Source organism: Phallusia mammillata, chromosome 7 (assembly GCF_965637545.1).
Source record: "Phallusia mammillata chromosome 7, kaPhaMamm4.hap1.1, whole genome shotgun sequence".
Lineage (NCBI taxonomy): Eukaryota > Metazoa > Chordata > Ascidiacea > Phlebobranchia > Ascidiidae > Phallusia > Phallusia mammillata.
The window spans coordinates 20,220,339-20,243,060 of record NC_137258.1 but is presented as its reverse complement, the minus strand read 5'-3'; the positions used below and the strand labels follow the sequence as shown (position 1 = coordinate 20,243,060).

The window sequence follows — 22,722 nt, the reverse complement described above, 5'->3', positions numbered from 1 at the left end:
ATCACTTGCAATCAACAATCCTATCGCAACGCGAGGACCCGACTTTGCAAGTTGGCCACGAACGTGCAGCAAACTAATAGAACAAGTTGTAATTATGCGATAATAGCCGGAGATAAATGCGTCCCGTGGCGATTTGTCCCGAGCCGCCGTGGTTTTGTTTTTGTTAGAGGCAGCTGGATTTGTTTGCCTATTATCAACTCGCGGCAGTGGAAAAAACAAAACCTGTCACAATGGAAAAAGTGTCACGGGTTAAAAACTATGCGAACCTACACAATGGATTATAAGCAGACGCATAAGAGAGTAAAGAATAATTAAAAAGTAGCAGTGCGTCATAATGGTGCTATACACGAAAACGAAGCTGTCCTCTCCAATGGTGTCAATATCACGTAGCGGGAAAGTGATGTCACTTGAGAAATGGAAAACCGATTGGTTTCATGAGGTAGGTCAGCATTTTTAGTCGGGTATGGAAAGTAGCAATTGAGGAAATGCAAATAAAATAGAGCCATTTCTTAAATATTTCCGAATTTTTTGATCACTACTGTATTGACTACATCTTTGTTTGTGCTGGAATTAGAATGCTCATAGTTTGTATTGGCTTCACGAGTCGACTACTTGTGAATATGAATACGATTTTGATCAGTGATTACTATTTTTTCTGTGAGCTGTAAAACATAACGAAGGCACATTCTCAATATACTGGAGTAAATGTTTGGACTTAACATTATAAATTTATGAAATAAACTGTCCGAAAATAAAGTCATTTGAACTAGCCTATTATTTGGCAAACACCAAATATCTCGCAAATATAAATGAGCTGCTGTTGACAGGCATAATGTATTCACAAGTATGTGGCTCTTCCAGCAATTTTTATCATAACAAGACGTTTCGATGTCACATACGACACACCTTCATCAGGGATTGTCATAATGAAAACTACTGGAACAGTCACATATTTGTTAATCTCGCATATGTGTTATAATCATAATTTGTGTTTTTATAGAAGTATTATGTAACGGTTTTTATCCTTACACAGATAAGCGAATTATTTCATGTGACCACGGACCAGGTGGCCGCTCAAACAAACACCTGCAAGCCAACGTTTGAAAAAGTAAGTGATCACTTTACAGGACGTTACGCGAGGTCTTCCGCGGTGTTAGCACTTACCTCTCGATGATGGATAACATTTCAATGAATTGTGCCATTTTAGGTGAGAGCGATTGAGAGCAAAGCGAGGTTGAACACAGTTTTGTCGTTAATCGAAAGATATATTCGAGGCCAACTGCTCGTAACCTCATCTTCGACCAAGCGAAAACCAATTGCATTGAATGCCAACGTAAGTTCTATTTTTGATTTTAATGAGACCGGCGAGCTAAGGCAAAGGGTGCGCTATCAAAAGCGGCATTGCAATTTATAGAAAAGGCAATGCCTCTTGCACAACCTTGTCAAAAGTGTGAATTGATCAATGAACCTACTGTAATTGCAACGTTAATGATGCGACACATGATTACTGACTATATGAGTTAAAAAGGCCGGAACAAATTATTAGTCTTGTTTCAAACATTTTTTAAAACCAAACATGGAATGGACCAGAGCAAATGATTATTGATTTAATGAAACAATAAACGGTTAACAATAAATTTAATAAACGGTCCCACGTTTAAAAAGCCCTGTTAAGTCTGGCTATAGGTTTAAAACGTTCAGATTTAAAACTTCAGGCCAAATATCTGCAGATTAAACTTTACAGGTACCTTTACCGTGTTAAAACTGGTTTCTTATGTCAAAATTATTGCTTCAAATGATTTGCAACAGATAATCTTACTTTAAACCTTAGAACTCCAACAACCGTTGCGCAAGAGCTAATTGGGATCACTTGGATGAATTGAAAACATCAGGAGTAATGCCATGGACAATGGTCGACCCCAACGAGGTTTGTTAAGCTGAAACATTCGCCGTGTCCTGCAACATGCTGAAATATAAACTTTTTTTTGCATTGACATCCAGGTTTGTCCTGTGGATCACACGTACCAAGCACGCAGTCCTGAAATATGCAAGTCATCGTACAACTTGGAGGAAGCTGTCGAACTGCTGTCAGGCGACTATGCTATGGACGATGCCGGTGAGTTTAAAAGGATATAGTATCACTTTAACGTGGTATTACGGTGTCTTGTGGTCTATGATTAAAGCTCGCACAAACTTGTGTGAACCTTAATTTAGAGTTTTAAGTCTGGCAAGGCTTTTCGGCCTTAAGCTTCAATAAAACGGGCTTTGGGTCAGGTTTTTTCTCGGCATCTATTTTGCCGTATTTTTCCCATTTTCGGAGCTGTACGTACTCTGTTACGTAAAAGTCGGATTCAGCCCGAGTTTTGAGCTTGGACTTTTGGGATCAGAGTAACAATAAACAATCAATAATGTTCGTGGCTTGTAACTTTATGACATGTATCTTATTAAGCTTCATCTACCGACCTGGAATCGTCTGAAGACAGCTCTTCATTACCATCTAGCGACGAGAAAGATGCCGTTGCGAGTCCTCCTCAGCGACCGAAATTGCTGTTGATGGTAAACGGAACCGCACCGCTGTCGCGAAAACGAAAGAGAACTTCGGAAAAAGAAGGTGGGTTTGTAATAAAAATGGTTACTATGTATTAATGCTTGAAGTATATATTGTGACTAATTTATAACAAAGTTGATGAATTTGCAGATGACGCCCAACAGGAAAACACACCGGTTCAATCGAGTTCGGTAGTAAGCTTAAAGAATTCCGGAAAACTGACTCACTTATTGATTCCAGTATCACGTAGCCAGTTGGGAAATGAGAGTAAACTTACTCACGCCCGTCAGGGTCTCTCCAAGGTTTTGCAGGGACAAAGTCAGAAATTACCTCCGGCTAACGTTTTGCTGAAAAGAATCGAGATTCCTGCTTCCTCTATCCAGCGGCAAAAGCTACTTAAAGGCAAAGTTGAAGATGTGAAAGTTGAACCATCACTTTCCAGCCTTGTAACCAAACCATCGGATTTCACCAACGAAATTTTCCCAAACGGTGCATTGTGAGTATTCTCTGGGCATGGCTGGTGGTTGTGTATAGCAGGATAAATTTGTGTTGTTTTTTGTTTCAGGAGTGAACTGACGGATAACACGATTGGTGATGACATGTTTTCTTTCTTGGAGAATGAGGAGTCACCTTTAACCTCGGCCGATTTGCGGATGACTTCAGCTGAAATGCAAATGCAATCTTTATCGTCCTTATTTTCGCAAGCGCGGCCCACCAAGTTGACGGGTAAGAACTTGATAAGTTAAAACTAGATTATAAGATCAAAGGTTTTTAAATAATCCTATGGATAAAATTTTGACCTAAAAGCTAGCTAGTTTATAGTTACACAACCTACACTTTTTTGAAGAATTTAAAATCAAAGAAAAATATTTGAATTTAACAGTAACAAGATTTGCTCCAAATATGTTTATGTTTCAACTTATTTGACTAGGTATAAATGTATGCAATGCTATTATCAATCACGCCAGGCCCATTAAAAAGCATCATACCGAATCAGCCGGTTACCAAGCATTCACAACCGTACGGCAATGCGTAGGCTAGAAAAGTCTTGCCTGCGGTGGGATTCGAAGCCACGACAGGAGTCTGTGGTTTATATTAGATAGTGCCATGATCGCTGGTCTGCATAGCCACAGATAGACGCTTCAGGGCTGATCCAAGTTGTAAATTAACATTCATCTCAAAATGTTAATATCCGCAGACATTCAAAACAAGATGAACACTATAAACAGTCAACATCTTCAATTCAACGTACCACCAGTAAAGTAAGTATTTTGTTACACATTCAATTATACAGGCAGTCATGTCTCATTGCGCCATTCCTTTGTCAGACCGAAACGTAAATACACAAAGCACCAGAAGAAAGCTGATGGCTCGGAAAATCAAACTGTCGAAAATGAGTTTTCCAAGCCACCTCTTCCCTATAACCAACTCATCTACCTCGTTTTCAAACAAAATAATTTTTGTCAACTGACGGTTCGAAATATATACAAGTGTATTCGTTTGTGGTTTCCCTACTACGAACATGCTCATCAAACGTGGCAGGTCAGTTTTTGATTTAAGTAATAACAGATCGCAAGGCTTTTATGTTAATCTCCACCTTCGCTGAGTTCTAAAAGTAGCCTAATAGCTCAATAAAGAAGCATGCTTTAGGCTCAAAATAATTAAACAAAAAGATCCAAAACTAAGATATTTCACCTGTAAAAGCAACAAACGAACATAAATACAGGAAGAACAAAGTCTAAAGGTCAAAAACTAAAAAAAACGTTCCCTTCCCTTAGCCTTTAACAGAATATGCACAAAACTATTTTCTTGTAAGTTAGAATGTAAAGGTCTTGTTTTTTACAGAACGCTGTCCGACACCAACTGTGCTGCTGCAAAGATTACGAGTAAGTATCCTAAAAAAAATACTGCCTTTAAGCCGTCGTTGTCAGACTGCAAATGGTATAACGTTGCAGATAAAAGATTTCTTAAGGCATTATTAGGCATTTTCCCTGAATAAAACAACAAAAAATAACTATGAAAATATTTGTTTGTAAAGAAAAATTACGCTGTCGCCCGACTCAGTGGCCGACAAAGGAGGAAAGTGCGCGTGGAAAATTCGAGATCAAGTTTCACTAAAAAAGCTGGACGAGGATTTGTTGGCGCACCTTGATAAGAATGACGTCATATTCGGAATTCGAAACAGCATGCTTGACTGCGGTATGTAATACACATCCCACTAATAAAACAGCCTAAAGTTAAAATTTCTGGTTGCAGCCATACCACCTTAAGTCATTGGTTCTAACCGATTTTTTTTAATGTTAGCATCACCTTTAAGGTATAGTGGCGCTGCCAGTACAAAATTTCGAAAACTATTTTGACTCTATAGTCCATACAATTTGGTTTAAAACACCGAAGTAATGGGACGAAGAATGTGCATTTTCCAAATTTTTGGACCCGCGGCTGTGGTGTTGCTTCAAAATTATCAACCATTTTGCATCCTATTTCTCCCAATTGCCCACGGACCTTTGCCTCAAGTCGTGTAAAAAATCCCGCGTTTAATCTGTTACCGTCAATATTACAAAACTTTGTAACTTTTTTGCAACCTACTGAAACACTAATAAAATTTTAATCTTTGACCAAAAATCAATTTGATTTTGCAGATGTTTTTGATTCTATTTTTGGGGATATCCTGAACCGCCACAAAAACCGAAAAACAGTTGAACAGCGAATTGACGAAGCAATACTCGACATGTAACTTAACATATTATCCTTATTCCGTGCAGTTTATAATTTATTTTGTGCTTGTGTTCTCACTGTGGTAGTGTCAAAGCGTACAATAAATGTTTATGTCACTGTGTGTAATATTTCTGTGTTCTGATAAAACTACAAGAAACCAATGCTAGCAAGTTTGTTTACAAGTGTTACTACTCTAGTACTTGAAAAGCCTTTGAATTCCGCGACCTAACATACTTTAGGACAAAATAATAATGAAATCTTGCACTAAAATTTTGTGAACAATAGCTGCCCGTGCAAACTGATTCGAACAGTAATCAAAAGCAGACAAATTTGTTTGCGTACGTTTGGTTGTGAGGACTGTTACATCATAAAAAACACAAAATAAGCATTGTTATAGTTCCAATACGTCACAAATAATTCAAACACAAAGTTTTGAAACAAATTTGGCTACAGTGATCTGTGCTGCACAAACATCACAACATACATATAGTTTAAATCCAATGTAAAAAAGAATCGCCAAACACTTTTACACAGCTTATCATCTGGGCTGGCCTTTCCGTCCAGTTTTCCAGTTGGACAACATCATAAGGAAGGCAGATTCACTGAAAGTCAGTTGGAATTACGCTGTAAAATCTGAAATATCACCTTTTGGCGGTACATAGACAGGATTTGCTACGTCTTCGGATTGTGATGCTTCATCAAAGTTGTATTCGTCCGAAGAAGTAGACAATACACTTGAAGATTCGTAATTATCGCTATCTGAGTTATTCTTGTCATCAAAGAGACTTAAGCTGCTTACAGATATCTCCAGGTCTTCACCTCTTTGGCGTATTAGCTCCTGTATCATAGAGGTCATAAACTGTTTAGGATTTTCTGGTTTTGTGTAGACAACCATTGTCAGCATATCCTGAAATAAACTCAAAATCTGATGTTTTTCCATGTAAACTAGGGCTCTTCTGTACGGGTCCTCCACCCTCTGAAATAACCTTTTATTGAAACTAGGCCCTTCGCCACAACTCATTATCAATAAGTGTGTAAGACACCACTGAAGAGGCAAAACAAAAGCTATTAAATAAAAATAATCAAATCCAAATTTGAGGAACGCAATTGTAATTTCAAACGATTGTTTTTGTAACCACAATTGTTATGTAACAAAGAACAAACAATTGTGATCAAATGCTTGCTATTTTCTGTCATATCGTGTTTATTTTTACACTTTGCACCTCTAAACATGTTCCAAAGATGGATACAATTGTACATTCAGTAGCAACCTATGTATTTGGGATATAATTAGATTAGGCCTAAATGTATAGGGACTTTTGAGTATGTCACAGTGTAGAGTTGAGCATGTGAAAGTATATGACAGTGTGGAATTAGGTAGGACCAGTGGTGGGATTCAGCCGGTTCGCACCAGTTCTATAGAACAGTCTCACGAAATTCTGATATCAGCGAACCGGTTAGCATTACTGGTTACTGTCAGTGAACTTTTTGTAACAGTACCGACTGAAAAATATGACTTTTGTGATAGAACCGACTAACAAAAAAATTGAATCCCTCCACTGAGCAAAGCCAGTTGAAACGTGGACAATTCCGCCCACTCGCAGACTTGCGCTTGGAAAACCCCAACACGGCTTTCGCTTTTTCGTGTGGGTGGCTGGGAAAAGAGAAAGGCTGTCTTGTGACTTCGTACGTGTAAACAGGGCCCACGCAATGCCCTTTTTCAATTGTCTCCCTAAGAGGGTATTTTCCCAAAAAGAGTAGTTTAGTTTTTGAATTTCCAACATACAACTATTGGCACAACTAATCAATACAACGCAGAGTGAAAAGCGAATGGTGACGCAATTCAGGCCTTGCTGTGTTATCTTGTTTAGCGATGCGTATCGTTAACAGTTGTTGACCAGACAGAGTTCTTCTCAGGTCTCTTTTGTAGAGGAACTAGTTACCACACGTTTTTGATTTCCAGGGACATGTTTTTTATTTGCTTTGAATACGTGTAACAGACGTGTTACAGGCACAGCTTTACAGTTTATGTTTGTAGAAGCGAACACGATTTGCATTCAAGATGTAGCTGTCTAGCAACTTGAAATAGTTAAAGCATGCGGCAATCAATAGTGTTTTCAGTTCTGCTTGCTAGCATTCATAGGCTTATGTATAGATCAGCAGTAAATCGTCGTAAGTGTCTGAACTTGCATGCCCGTGGGCAAATGAACATAAGCTATGCAATGTGCGCAGCTTATATAAAAACTAGCAGTTTAGCAAAACCACATGCGTTAGTATCGACTTTGCGAAAGTAAAATACATAAAGTTATCCGTTGTAAGCAGTTTAGTTTAAAGAAACTGGGCCACTTTTCTGAGGTCATATGATGTTTTGCAGTTTTCAACTCTACCACATTTTGGTGCAGCCCCTGTTATCCATTGTTAATGAGTAACCCACAGGGAAGGCACCGTGGCGGTGGCTTAAGCGAACTGGTATATTACGCTTGAGCTGTTGTTACGCTGGCACAGCTAGTCGAAGGTACCAACTACAATGGGGAATCGAGAAAGCAGCGACTTTTCTGACTACGGCGAATATGAATGCAGCAAATGTGACAAAGATTTTTCATCATGGATCAAGTGGAAAGCCCATCAGACAATATGCCGAAAAAAGACAGTACCGGTAAGTTTTTGACCCTTGCCTACTAGACTGCCTGTACGACTAAATACCTCAAAATCTAAACCCGAATATTAGCCGATTTTTTTTGAAACATGTAAGGTCGATTCGACTCGCAACCTGTAACAGTGCATAAACTGTACACTAAGTTTTCTTAATCACTTCTTATGACAACAACAACTAAACGACTGTGATGGTTGTACTGTGTGAGGGATATGGCTGTTCAGAGTTGTTAGTCGGGCCTGTCTTTTCGGGCCGGGTTCGGGCTTCGGTTTCTTCGCACAAAAACGGGCCTGATTTGGTAAGACTTTACACCCAGTGTCAGAATATATTTTAAATATATTTAACTAGCTAAGTAGCTAGTTGCTAGACCTAACCTGCCAATTGTCTATTGTGTGTTGTCTTATGCTTTCCCAGGGCTTTAATGTATAGGCTTGTCAATTAAGCTTTCGGGCCTAAACGGGCTTCTCAAAATCGAATCGGATTCGGGCCGGTTTCTGTCCAATTTAAGGCCCGTTTACAACTCTGTGGCGGCTCTGTTTTTAGTGTTACCCCATGCAAAAACACCCTCGTAAAAGAGATGCATGGGACCCGTTTCTTTATTTGTTCTGGTCCTCGATTACTAACCGGCATCCTACCATGTTATGACATACTTGGCGACTTTTTTCAACAATATGTACACACATTTACCAGTTACGACTTCGGTTTACCGCCTATTGGTTAGGCGTATTGTACCATAATAAATTACCCATAAGCATTTGTTTGTATTGTATGGGTTTGGAGTTGTGCAAATGCAGAAACCGTATCGTTACATGCAAGTGTTTTGCAGGAATTTCGAATCGACGATTCTGACGAAGACGACGATGATGGCAACCACTTTATGTTTGAAGAATGTAAGTGCATTTATTTGCCTATCAATTAAATTTCCAAACCACCGCTGTAGAGTTGCAAGTCTGGCTGTGTCTATTTGTGTTCAAATCGTGTTACACTATTTAGGTGTTCTTTGTAAATGAGGGTAGTCTTCAATTACTCGAGTATAAAGAAATGTCACCCGTTACGTAATGGCAAATTAAACATGTCAAAAGCCCAGCATATAATTCAAACAAAAATTAAACGCACTGCATTAGCTGCAATATTAGCGTAAGAGTGTAAATTTGAATTGAAGTTCATTAGCCTTTTTGTAGTATTTGTTTGGCTCTTAAAGAGGCTTTGAACTAGTGATGCACCAAACCCCCAACAAAGTTCGGGCCGAAACCGAATATTCGACCACGAGGTGTCGTTGATGCGAGTGAATTGAATTATGACAAATCAAAATCAGTTTCACATGCGGAAGCTTAACTAAACTTGTAATATTTTGCATTTTATAGACACAAAGATAATTTATGACGTTTCGTATTGGAGAAAATGAAAGTTTAGGCAATAATTCCATGCAATGAAAAAGTTCGGTTTCGGCCGAATTTTTAAGAAAGTTCGGGCCGTAACCGAAAAACAGCGGATTGGGCCGAAATGGTTCGGCCAACCGAAATTTCCGTGCATCACTAATTTGAACCACTAAAAAACGCTTGACATATGTCAATAGGAATCATGTCCATTTTGTTATCGTAAACCAGACTTCACACACGACATCATTTTTGACGGATTTTTACCAGCTATCGAGGCTGATTTGAGCCCATTTGTTTTTGAGCTAGACCAAACACTATTACAGTGTTGAAGATTAAGAATGGATATTTCTTTAAACTTATAACTTTATGACATCTTTTGTATTACTGTTCCAGATGAACCCAGAGTTCGAGCTCACACCCTTGAGGGTGTACAGCGATTAGAGAATTACTTGGAAAACGTTCCTTCAGCAGCCTACACAGGAGCAACATGTAAATATAATAATGTGCAAACATCACATAACAAACTAAACGGCGCGGATCGGTTTATAACTGACTTGAACTCGTTAATGCGACTTTTCGTGTTTTTTTTTAATTAGTCCTGTTTAAACTGACCCACTGGGACAGTGGTTCCCAACCGAGGAGAAATTGGGTAGAATTTACTTCAATTTGTACATGTGGTTTATAAATAAACATTTAAGCTCTGGAAATATGACCTGTGAAGTTGATAAAAGAACCAATTTTAACTGAACCTTGTATGGTTTAGCATTTACTATTTAGTATATTAGGGAGGAATGGGAATGTTTTGAATTGTTAGGTGAGGAATTTGTCGAAAAAGGTTGGGAAGCACTTCACTAAAAGTTAAATGAACTTTCTTGCCTTTCAAGTAGCCTATTCTAATTTTTTTACAAAAATCACATTCGCTCAGTGCTGTTCTTTAGATTTAAACAATGAAATCTACTAAAAACGCACACTTTAAATTTCTGAAAACCGGTGTTTTAGGTCAGCCAACAGTTGGAACACGCGTTGTAAGAGGTCCAACTTGGAGACATAACGATGAGGTTGGTGCTGTTAAGTTAAAAAACGTTGGAACAAGTAATGCGAAATAGATTATTTGTATAGGATTCTGGGGAGGGCGGTGTCGGCACGATTACAGCTAGTGAAGACTTTTTATCAAGGAAGTGTGTGAATGTGGTTTGGGACAACGGAAAAACAAACTCTTACAGATCTAGCCAATACGGATCGTTTGATTTACTGATATTGGACACTTCCATAGCAGGTTCGTATTAACCACTGTTCGGTCAATATTTCTATACCTATTGGTAAAAAAAACACTGAACGGCGGTTTGGAAACGAATTATTGCCAAATATCGGCTATCCTATAAATCCCTTAAGAATCCATTCTCTTGATAAACTCTACAATGTTTTTTTATTTTGGCCTCTGCTGTATCCTTTAATTGTTGTATTTTATTTTGTGACTTTGTTATAATGAAATTTGAAATTTCGGGACGATGTTAACAAAAATCTCCTCGTTACGGTGAAAAATCAAACTACCGTTTGTCTATACCTAACTGACAATAACGCATTATGAGTTGCGAATGTACACAATCTGGCCCAGGGGCGCCAATCTTGCTCTGCGAACCGTTTTAAAACTGAAATTTTAACGCGAACCAGCCTACAAAAAACAACAAATGTTAAGCAAAAAATTATTACAGCTGATATAATCTATATACTTGAACTTAAATCATTTTTATCATTTCTCGTAAAAAATATTTCAAAGCAATTAACCTAAAAAAGTATCCGTCCCGTAACAAACTCTTTAGGGACTGGCACATCAAAACGATTTCGCGTCTTTTTCAGTTTGCAAAACATTTTGTGGTCTCGTTCACAGTTGCAAAAACCTCTCACACCGCTGTGTGTGACGTTTGCTACACCGATCTCACCCAACACTTCGAATACATACGCGGAATGAGGTGGAAATGCATGGATTGTTATGACTATGATTTGTGCACATCTTGTTACTTCAACGACGAACACGATGCTCAACACACGTTTTGGCGTTATGATACCATAGAATCAGAAAGGTAAACTCACTACAGAGCTGTTAACTTCATTAGATTCAAAAGTCCAACGCTTTAAAGCAGGGGTCACCAAACTACGGCCCGAGGTCATTTCATCCGGCCCGCGACCACATTTTTTGGTTTGCCAAATCGTATTGATAACTTTGTATCATTCAAAAAATAATCTACTTCTTACGAAAAATGTAATAATATTACCTAGTTTAATAGGATTACAACGCCCAGGATTGATCCAAAGTCAGTTTGTTACGTCACAGACATGACTACTAGTGTCAATTGTGCGCAAACAAATGCCTTTACTTGTGACGTAACATACAAGCATGGCTTGTAAGAGACGACCTATACAATTTAACTGTCGCATCACCAGATTTTAAATGGGATTGTAGCAAGACCAAATCTTGGCGCACCTAGAAAAATCGCCTCGCGGGCTAAGTTTTGAAAGGCGGCGCTAAGACATGTAAACTATGTGGCCCGCGCGAATTATTTTTAGACTTATCCGGCCCGCAGTCAAAAAAGTTTGGTGACCCCTGCTTTAAAGGAACCAAAATGTTCTCATTTTTGCTGTGACAATATAGTAATTTGCTGGCAGAGTCGTAAGTCGGGCCTGGTTCGGACTTAGGGCCTGACTTTGCACGCTGTACCAGTGCGTTTAATGCAGTTAAATAAGGCACATGTTTAGGAAAATGTTACGATAAACAAATCTGATTAGTCTGATATTAAAATAAAAGCTAATAAAAGACAAGGGACCAAAGGAAAGTTAATACTGCTACGACCGAAGCGATATCCGTAAGTATGATTAAAACAAAGGTTAATGAGGTGGTTCGAAACGAACCTATTTTGGTATTTACGATATGTAATCTAAAATTTTCTTGTCATTATACAAACAAATACACAAGAAAACGTTTTCTGTACAATGTAGTTGGAAGAAAGTGGTTGAGAAAATTTTCCAGTAAACAGATCTTTTTTTATGCCTTTCACCAGTATGAAATAAAGTTTTCTCTCATCAAACATAGAGCCTGGTAAGCAAAATTATCATGCAATTCAAAAAAATATATTAATCGATTAACCAAATTCCCCTGTATTCGGAAACACATTTTCTCCACCATACTATACCAGGGTTTATGATACAACAAACAAGTTTTATGTCCAGAGTACAAGTACCTGCAAGACGTGACTCGAAACGAGTTCAAATGCGCGGAGTATTTCCAAACGCCAAAGTTGCTTTGCGTGAAAACGAAGATCCAACTGAACCTGATCAGGAGGGCACAATCGTTTCTAAGTGAGCAAAATTTTCCAATGACATTACTCTTAAGCTGAACATTGGACTTGCACAAGTCCGACGAAAAAATATCTGCAAACACTTAAACCAAAAAGCATGATTTGGCTACTTTGTATCGGTCAACCCAAAATCCTCCATAGTTATGAAGCATTTTTAATGTCGAACTTTGTCTTGTCAAACAGACTTGTCAAATAACAAAAAGTCAAAAAAAAACCGGACTTGTTTTGTATAAACAACAAGTCCAAGTCCGAAGTAAAAACCCACATACCCTGCTATCAAGCATCATCTTAACGTCCCAAACCCATATTTTGCTATTGGTTCTGTTTCAGCGTGTTTGCGTGTGATACACTCCGGGAAGGTGTGCTTGTCGAGTGGCAGAACGGGGGGACAGAAGTCTGTCCCGTGGGACTCGGCGGTGAAGTAAAATTGAAGTGTCTCGTTCCCGCAAATGGGGGTCATTACTACCCAGATCACCTGCCAATGTGCGGTACGTGTTAAACTTAGGTTACTTTTCTGTTTTCTTGTTTGTACCAAATACTAAAAAAACAGCTGGTTGCCGATGTTAATGATCAGTTTAAGTTAAGGTTTTTTAACCTGGGGGTACGAGAAAGCCCTCGGCATACGAAACACCAAATCCTGGGGTATAAGATAGGGTGTTATGATTAAGATGACGCATTGTTAAAAACCTACAGATTAAGTTGTGGTTAAAAATGTAAACTTTCTCAAGTATGCTACTAAATGAGTAGAAGGACTGTCAATTTTACTTTACTGTCAGCACAATCTGATTTACTTCTGGCAATAAGGAAACAAAGAATTTTAAGAAAGGTTAAGGACCATTGTTTAAGTCATTTCATCTTTAAGTACTCAAGTCTGCGAACCCTATTAATTAGGCTAAAGATTTACGTGAGTAGGCCCTTTGACTTGCAAAATTAGGTTATCAACCGGTGCAGCTTTCGATAATATACATTTTCCCCCATGTGCTGGATGGCAAAAACCAGTTTGAGACCGGAAAAGGTTAAGAAATACTGAACTATAGGTAATAAATTCCGTTTTTGTGGCGAATTTGGATGTTTCGTATTGGACATAATTCGCGTCTCTTCAAAGACTCGACCAAGGGAGACTCGGGCTATACTCGCTGGGTTAATTACTCGACTTGTCACAAAAACTAACAACAATTGTATATTTTGCAATATTCGGTTTTACTCTTTACAAACCAGGTGACGCAAACAGCGACACGGTACTGGAGACAAATCATTCCGGCGGAAATGTGACCTTTAAGATCGGCGACAAAGTAATGATCGCCCTTCCCGAAGATCTGCTGCAGAATATGATGGAAACATATGGAGAATGGGACGTCGAAATGGCCCAGGTATTAAACCCACTTTTATACGTTTCTCAATTTGTGCATTCAACATTATTGTAAATCATTACAGCTGATAGGCAAAGCTGGAAAAGTGACACGAATTAGTTCCAGTAATGACATTCTTGTGGAATATGACCTTGACGAAATGGGACTTCACCTTCAACAAAGCACGTGGTCGTTCCATCCAATCTTAATCGGCAAAATAGAAGGTTTGCAAAACGGGCTAAACGCCAAATGCATATACCCTACTTTAATTTTCAACTTTTCAGCTGAAGAGACAACTAGCGATGAAACAGTTGAAACAGAAAGTCCAGAAAAGGATGAAGCAGTCGCACAGGAAGAACAAGTCGATGCAGAACAAGCACAGGTCGAAGAAACTGACCCAGTCGATTTGGGTACAAGTGCTGAAGCCGAAAAACAAGAAAATGATACACAACAGATTGCGACTTCATCATGCACATCCGATATTTGTCAGTTGTGCGAAGAGATCCCAGCTATAATTACCTTCCGACCGTGCGGACATCGACTGGTTTGCCAAGGTTAGTCCAAAAAAGTCAATACTGTATGAACTTTTATTAAAAACTTCTCGTAATAAACTTTTGGCCACTGTTTATTTGACTGCGTTGTTTTTTCAACAGCTTGCAGCGTACGTTTGAAGAAATGCTTTTCCTGCAAAACAACCATCGAAGAAAAAGTACTGCCCCTTGATGATGAAAACAAGAAACTTAAAATCGAAGTATTTATTGACCTGCTAAGCCTAAAGAATGGAGTAATTCTTTATAAATCTCCCAAGTATTACCGATCCGTTTCAGTAATGCTTTGTGTTTAGAACAGTGCCGGAGAAATCTGGCTATACAACAGTAGATTAAAAGGCCTACACCTAATAAGCGTATGTTGTCTGTTTCTTTTTATTGTAAACATGTAGTGTATCTATTTGAAGTCGTTTCATAGGCTTAGGGTTTCTGGTACATAGTTATGTGTGTGTGTGCAAGGCTATACACTTCATAATTACAGAGACTCTAAACCAGTGGTTCCCAAACTTTTTCATATTTTTTTCAAAACGGTCCCTTTGCCATTATTTCGAGGGCTCGCGGTCCTCAAGCCTAAATGTGTATTTCATAAAAACGAAAGTTGATTGCAGGATTTTAGCTAATTATGCAAAATTGCGCATAACAATCATCCAAAGACAGCATATGACATCACAAACAGGACAAAAACATTACGATTGTGCGCGAACAATTGCATTTTTGATAGTTGTCATTCAATAAAGGCCTTTGTTTAGCAATGGAGACAGTCGATTCTCAATTCTACTTTGATTTAAACTTATTTAGTGGCACAAACTGACGCCAAAAAAGATTATAGAATTACTTCAACCGCTTCGCGGTCCCCTAAAAATTGCCCCACGGACCCCTAAAGGACCGCGGACCCCAGTTTGGGAACCGCTGCTCTAAACTAACGTTTTTCGTATTTCATTCAGCTGGACGAACTCCGCGAAATGCAGAAGTGTCAGATTTGCGTCAACAAACGGAAGAACACTGCATTCGCACCTTGTGGTCATGCCGCCTGTGAACAATGTTCGAGTCGACTTACTGAGTGTCCGATTTGCAGAATAAAGATAACCGGAAGACTTAAAGTTTTCATGTAACCAAGTGTGACTCCTGGTAAAGTCCCAAACTTTCACAAAGGCTACGTATCCAACGTTTTTTATCTTTGTTCTTTGGCACTTTTTAGGTAAAACAAGCATCTGTACAGATAATTAACATGTGGGTAGTTGCCCCTGAAGAAATAGTTTAAAATTTTTTGGCTGGTTAATACAATAATGTATTTAGTTTGACAAATTTAACTCTACGACGTTACTTAACCCAAAATGTGCATCGGCAAATACTTGCACTATAGCACTTTGAATGTCTGAAGACGCGTAGTTGCACAATGGGGGATGATCACAAAACATTTAATACAAGCTTTATGATCACCAGCAAATATTTTCCGTCACAAACACGTTTTTTATGTTTTCTTTGGTTATTTTCTCGCGTGCAATATATGCAAGTTTAGGTGTAGTGGTAACGCCTGCACAAAATAGTTGTTAGGCTCAATGAGTGGTTGAAACCATAACTACCGTAAAACAACATGACTTCTGTTTGCAAAAACATTGTTCGCCGTGTTCAAAAATGTTCATGCATGTGCTGTGTCCTAATGTTATTACGTTTCACCAAGTCTGATATAAAATGGTTTACGATGTAATATCGTTTTTTTTTATTCTATTGTGTCAACTGTGTTAAACACATATCGTTTGAATTGTCACAACTTTGGTGCTTTGCGCGTATACAGTCGTGTAATTTTTTGCCAATGGTGTGCCTCAATTTTCATTTTAATCATCATTTATTTTGTCGCCACGTTAGCCACAACTCAATAAAGAATTTGTTTGTTAACTCAGGCAAACCTTTAGGTAACAAAATGTTCAACAAGCAAAATTCTGGACAAACATTTAATCGAGTTTATTCATTTGTTAAAAAGACCAAAGTTATTAGCCGGGCCGGGCGTTTCGGATCGAACTTGGGCTACATTTGCACCTAACTTCACATTCGGTATCATTTTTGCCACAATGTCACTAACTTCTGAAATAATTTCGGCTTTATAAAAAACATGGCCTCTTGCCAGACTTCAGACTTATATATTTGGGTTACGGTTGGGACTGAAATACATATCTCTAATGAAAAATTACTCAAATTTATTCACATAAACAGAAACTGGTCAACGAACAAGAAAGTGCGTAAATTAAGATTAAATCAACAGTTGTAGATACGAAACAAAACCATGTAACATTTTCAAATTGCATTATTGTCACACGCAGTTTACATTATTACACATTATCGACACTTTGCACAGGTGGATTAGGTGGTTCGTTGGATTTCGCCGTTTGGTTTTCCTGTCGATTGCTGCTGGCGAAACGAACACTGTGGCTTGGGTCTACTGCTAGCGCAGGGCCAACGAAGGGTGGAAGCAGACGGTGTGAGAAATCAGTGTAGGAGTATTGAACTGCTACTGCGCTAATGAGGAGATTGATGCCAAAGCAGATAAACCAAAACGCGACGCTCATTTTTTGAAGCGCAAATGAAATAATGAACGAAGCGGTGACGTTACAAAACACACACAAACCAGTGCTAATACACAGACGACAAACCAGCCGTCTTAACCGAAGGCTTCCTGGCGCTCGGCTGGAGAGTTTTTTAAAACCGTAATGCCGCACGAGAGGGTATAGCACCAAAGAAAGAAACAACAGTTGAAAGAAAAGAAAGAACGCCGACGATATTGTGAGTAGAAGCTGAAACCTTGCCATTTTTTCGTTGCTGAAAATCCTACAACCGATAGAGGTGCTTTGAGGACTTGCAATGTAGAAATTTATTGTCATCGTGGTCGTCTGGAGGAAGAACACGCCACCGATAATCACGTGACTGAAGATACGGAGCGGCGGGCTGCTGAGATGTTTAAGCACCTTGTGGGTGTAAAAAGCCCGTTGCCGGAACCACAGCACGAGGTACAGACACGAAAGGTTAACGTGCAATAGAAAAACAGATGGAAAATAAAACAGAGAGCAAGCTATGGAAGATACAATTCCCCAACGCAGTTCAATTTGGATGGTGGTACAAAGCAGCAGCAACGTCGTGAATCCTACAATGTCGACAATGGCAAGGCGCTTGACTTCGGATTTCTTTAAGCTCGTGCATGTCTTCTTTTCCCTGTTCCTCCACTGATAAATGTACTGACAAATTGATAAGTATGCACTTAACGCCAGAAGTATTCCTGCAAACGTTTCTTCCAATACTCGATCTCTTGGTATCCTGTAGTAAGAGCTTGATAGAGTTGTGTTCCGAAAACTGCCATTGTAAGCTTGAGTGGTGACATTCATTGTCAAAATTGCGCCAAACACCAACAGTTCTAAATGATCACGAGCGCTGTTGCAGCAAGTATTATATATAACCGGTAGAAAATACACAGCGTATTCAGAAAGGGATATCCGCAAACAGCCCCTTTGTCTTCTTGCGTGAACTAGCTTGCAACGAAACACGTCTTTGCATATTCAAGATTCAAGTCATGAAATTGCGTGTTTCGGTGCACTGTTACAATTGCCTTATACGATATCAACAGGTCAAACAATATTGTGCATATTTCTATTTTCGGGCATGCAGATGTGTTACAAAATTGCTAAAACTGTTCGTCTTTGTTGACGTTTCACAAACCCATATACACCGTATTGGAAATGGTTTTGGCGATAGTACAAAAACAAGCGCCAATTGTTTTCAATTTGAATAAAACCTAGGAATTGTAAAAATTGCCAATCGTTTCTACTTATGTCAGAATCAACTATTTTGTGCGTTGTTTAATCGATGGTGAGCCGGTATTGCTAAAATACAAATTAAATAAATAATCTTAAATATTCTATAAAGGTTAGTATCACGCGGTTTAAAAAGCGTTAAGTGTAACAATATTCAAGCACTGACCGCAAGCAAAGATTATGTGTGCTTTCGGAAGTGAATCACGTCACAATAGGGGATTGCTGTTGCAGATGCGTTGACGTACATGCAAAATGTAATTGAACCCGTTATATACTGAAAGATCCGCAACAAGGCGAACTATACTGAACCCAATAGTGTCATTTCTGAAACTGTAAAATTCTTTTCAAAGTTGCGTTTATAATGCATTACCTTCACCAGGATCAAAAACGGGAATTGTTTCCAAAATGAAAAAAAAACTGAAACCGACCTAAACGCGATTGCCCCAAAATTCGATTGATCAAAATGAAATTCGGACACAAATATAGCCGAGTGTGGAGTCAGGACCGTATATATAAGTTTGTTTTTTGAAAAGGTAAGCCCGGCCTAAACCTCAAAACCCAGGTTATGCCAATCATATTTTCATCACCAAAAAGATGGACACATTCTTGACAAAGAATATCAACAGCTGCTTTTGCGCCCGAAAAAAAGGAAACCGTAACATATTTGATAGTTCCATGCAGTCAATTAATATAGTCTGTTTACATAAAGTTTAAATAAAAATTTGTAAATTTCCATGAAAAACGATCGAAAACACAGGAAATTAAAAAAGAGGACATTCCGGCAATTTATATTGTCCTCGGAGGACAAACTGTTTTTTTTTAAATGAGGACATGTCCAGTCAAAAGAGAACGTATGGTAGTGTGGCGAATCTTAAAAAAGATAATAAAGTGCGATGTATGTAAACTACGTTTTCAAAGTACAGGTTTAGAGGCGCAATGAGCTGAATCTACACCCAAAGTTGAAAATGGACTGACCAAGCTTTTCAAAGTCCGCATATGTAACGTGTGCTTGTTGTAATTGTACAATTATCTATGCCCTAAACCAGGGGTTCCCAACCTTTTTACGATCTCGTACCACTTGGACGCTCTGTACTGCCACGCGTACCACTTCTTGCAGAACAACTAATTTGATCGAATCACATTTTATGGAGAATAATAATATTGGCCTACTAAAACAGGGGTCACCAAACTACGGCCCGCGACCACATTTTTTGGTTTGTCAAATCGTATTGATAACTTTGTAACATTCAAAAATTCATCTACTCGACCTCACGAAAGTTTTCCTGTCGCGGTATGTAGAATTGATATTACCTGGTTTCAAAGGATTACAACGCCCAGGATTGATCCAAAGCCAGTTTTGTGTAATTGTGCGCAGACAATTGCCTTCTTTTGTTACTTGTGATGTCATATACAAGCATTGCTCGTAAGATGAGACTAACTATACAGTTTACCAGTGGCATCACCAGATTTTAAATGGGTTTGTAGAAAGACCATATTTTGGCGCCCCAGCAAAAATAGCCTCGCGGGCTAAGTTTGGAAAGACGGCGCTAGGGTATGTAAAATATGCAGCCCGCGCGAATAATTATTAAGCTTATCCGGTCCGCAGTGAAAAAAGTTTGGTGACCCCTGTATTAAAATAACACTAAAGCACCATAACTAAATTTAATGAGATGTTTGTTTCTTTTTCGCTGCTTGACATGATTAACGCCACTGCTGTTCCACAGCGTTGCACGGTTTTTTAAAGCAACTGTGCTTCTTGTTGACAATTGACATGGCCTGTATTTTAAAGATCGTAATGATCTATTTTAAAGATCGAAAAAAAACGTATTTTTTTGTGAAAAAACGAAATCTACTCGCGTACCACCTGAAAAACCTTCCCGTACCACTAGTGGTACGCGTACCACAGGTTGGGAACCCCTGCCCTAAACGGAAATTGAAATGTCAACTGGCTTGTGGATTGAACTTTGTTGGTTCGTTCAAATCACTCATATAAGCCATGAGTACAAATACGGTCATTTTGGGTGCAAACGGCGACAAACAACCCAAAAAACACTTATTAAACATTAATGAAGCCATATGTGGACGTATCAGGTCATGGAATAACATATGCCACAATACCTAAACATCCATATTAACTGAGTCAATTTTGACAATCCTTCTATATGCCACAGGCAATTAAACGTGGTACACAAATTTGACAGTTTTATCCGAGGAGGACAATGGAGTTTTCTGGAGACTTTTTCGATGAAACGTCTTACTCTGCACCAACCAATGCTACAGATTTTCTAGAAGACAGACTTGTGGATGAAATACTCTCGTCACTGCTCTTGCTCTTGGCTCTTTACCTTTTAGTCACTCAATCTGTGTTTCAATATCGAGATACTTCAAATGCTAATAAGCATGGTGGCAAATCTCTAGGAAAAACAACAGCTTTAAAAAGGAAACTTCAAGTGATCGACCTCACAAGTGTTGTAAGTCTTCTGCTGTACGCATTGGCCACACAGGTTGAGCTTCGGTTTGGTACGTTCAGCACGGCGGCTTGCAAAACGTTTTACTATGTAACTCTGACATGTCTTTCAATCAACGGCCTTTGCGTGTACACGTTGCTGTGGATTCGTCAACGAAACCTCTACAAGAGCCCGCTTTTGCAAAATCTCAGTTCTGCCCGTCTAAAAGTAATCAGCGTGGTGGTCATTGTCGGAATTGTTGTGTTTCGCGTAGCCAATACATCCGTCAACATTTACCTGGCGCAAGCCTACATCACAAGCAACGGATGTCAGAACGGAGCAGCTTTGAACGAATCCAGTTTGCGCATAACTTACATCAACTTGTTAGCTGCTTCGATTTTTTCATTCTTTTTCAAGTTTGCTTTACTATTTCTTACTTTTTACCCCGTGCTGTCAAAACTTCCTCGTCAAATTAGCCGGATGGAAGCGGTAGCAAAAGGCCGAAAAAACACCAAACGAATTGCTGTCCGTATTTGCACAGGCACTTTGATCTGTGTTATTTTGGATCTTCTGTTTTCGCTGGTGGTAATTTTTGCATCAAATCGCAAAGGGTTGGGATTTTGGATGACATTTTACGGTTTTAACATTGCATTGTCTTTGGTGGCGGTTCAGTGCTCTTACGCAAAATGGAGAGCCCGACTCTTGCCCTGGAAACCAGACAATTCGGTCTCAGATGTTCCTAAACGAAGAAATGTGAAAAATACTATCTTCGAAGCATCAAATGAAATGGTTGCTGCAGTGGGAATTGCTACAACTGGTTTTGTCACAGAAAAGCCAAAGCTCAATAAAATATCGCCAATCATTGTAACTAAATGACATGTCAATACAGACAGACCAGTGGTGGGATTCAGCCCGTTCGCGTCGGTTCTTTGGAACCGTCCCACGAAATATTATGAGATCAGCGAACCGGTTAGCATTACTGGTTACCGTCAATGGACTTTTTGTAATAGAACGGGCTGAAAAATATGACTTTTGTGATAGAACCGGCTGACAAAATATTTGAATCCCACCACAGAGATAGACTTTTGTTATACTGTTGTAGTTTGGTTAATTCAATTTTGTTATGGGTTTAGTCACTTCAAGCCGTATCTTTTCTGTCAACCAAGGTTGTAAGTGGGGCTGCACTTTTCGGGTTGGGTTCGGACTTAATTATGTATAAAGTGGGCTTGAATTGGGCCGAACTTTACACTCGACCCCATTTGTGCCGCAATTTCATCAATTTCCAGGCTTTGCTTACAGCTCTGGTGTCAACGTCTCAGTTATGTTGTACATTTAATGCTTTTGGTTTTATTTTTGTTGTTTTTGGTGTTGTGTGAGCCATGCATAAAATTGTTTCAATAAATGTCGTTGAAAAATCTCAAGTACCAGTCGAGCAATAAACTGATTTGTTACTTTGTCTATCTATGCCTAAAACGTAAATAGTCAAAATAACTTATTATAAAGGTGTAGTTCACTACATTTTCGCAAATATTTTCATCGGACTATAAGATTGTGGTTGATACATTAAAATTGTAAGCAACATATATTCGAGTCTCTTATACTCAACAAGATAAGCCTCAAATGGTCCTAAACAGATTTTTTTAACTGAATATACCCTGAAACACTAACTTTACCAACTAAAACATTTTGTCACACAGGCCTATGCTTCATTAAGATCTACAGCTGTATGCAACAACACAGCACGTGCCTCCTGCGTACCTACATTCAAAACATAACAGAGTTGAAGTTTAGGCCAGAGTATAAACCATTTATTATAAAAGACGTCGTACAACTCCGTGTAATAATGCTACTTTGATAATGTACCAGTTCTCAACAACAAAGTTTACATTAGGAAATCGGTTTCGATATTAAACTGCACATACTACAG

The 22,722-nt window shown here is 38.8% G+C and overlaps 4 protein-coding genes across 6 annotated transcripts; 3 read left to right on the top strand and 1 right to left on the bottom strand.

The window, feature by feature from the left end:
* The first annotated feature begins 243 nt into the window (after positions 1 to 243).
* On the top strand, positions 244 to 5,387 carry LOC145237534 (uncharacterized). 2 transcript variants are annotated; one of them, XM_080100437.1, is made up of 13 exons: positions 244 to 439; positions 1,034 to 1,108; positions 1,208 to 1,333; positions 1,832 to 1,927; positions 2,002 to 2,116; positions 2,450 to 2,611; positions 2,684 to 3,044; positions 3,114 to 3,274; positions 3,747 to 3,810; positions 3,877 to 4,090; positions 4,394 to 4,434; positions 4,587 to 4,747; positions 5,191 to 5,387. In XM_080100437.1, the coding sequence occupies exons 1-13, from the start codon at positions 335 to 337 to the stop codon at positions 5,283 to 5,285; spliced, it is 1,776 nt and encodes a 591-aa protein (XP_079956563.1). In that variant the 5' UTR covers positions 244 to 334; the 3' UTR covers positions 5,286 to 5,387. The 2 variants fall into 2 exon arrangements, with proteins under 2 accessions (XP_079956563.1, XP_079956564.1); XM_080100438.1 differs by having other exon boundaries at positions 264 to 439; positions 2,699 to 3,044.
* A 2,172-nt stretch (positions 5,388 to 7,559) lies between these two features.
* LOC145239567 (E3 ubiquitin-protein ligase MIB2-like) lies at positions 7,560 to 16,444 on the top strand. 2 transcript variants are annotated; one of them, XM_080102920.1, is made up of 13 exons: positions 7,561 to 7,922; positions 8,746 to 8,809; positions 9,692 to 9,787; positions 10,298 to 10,356; positions 10,418 to 10,574; positions 11,187 to 11,379; positions 12,524 to 12,652; positions 12,982 to 13,139; positions 13,870 to 14,021; positions 14,086 to 14,224; positions 14,285 to 14,554; positions 14,654 to 14,751; positions 15,493 to 16,444. In XM_080102920.1, the coding sequence occupies exons 1-13, from the start codon at positions 7,794 to 7,796 to the stop codon at positions 15,658 to 15,660; spliced, it is 1,812 nt and encodes a 603-aa protein (XP_079959046.1). In that variant the 5' UTR covers positions 7,561 to 7,793; the 3' UTR covers positions 15,661 to 16,444. The 2 variants fall into 2 exon arrangements, with proteins under 2 accessions (XP_079959047.1, XP_079959046.1); XM_080102921.1 differs by lacking the exon at positions 9,692 to 9,787 and having other exon boundaries at positions 7,560 to 7,922.
* A 282-nt stretch (positions 16,445 to 16,726) lies between these two features.
* Positions 16,727 to 18,979, bottom strand: LOC145238429 (uncharacterized). Its single transcript, XM_080101584.1, has one exon. It carries the CDS (start codon positions 17,920 to 17,922, stop codon positions 16,876 to 16,878), a length of 1,047 nt encoding a protein of 348 aa, XP_079957710.1. The 5' UTR covers positions 17,923 to 18,979; the 3' UTR covers positions 16,727 to 16,875.
* A 1,544-nt stretch (positions 18,980 to 20,523) lies between these two features.
* Positions 20,524 to 22,053, top strand: LOC145238843 (uncharacterized). The gene has a single exon (XM_080102119.1). It carries the CDS (start codon positions 20,568 to 20,570, stop codon positions 21,669 to 21,671), a length of 1,104 nt encoding a protein of 367 aa, XP_079958245.1. The 5' UTR covers positions 20,524 to 20,567; the 3' UTR covers positions 21,672 to 22,053.
* Positions 22,054 to 22,722: the final 669 nt, after the last annotated feature.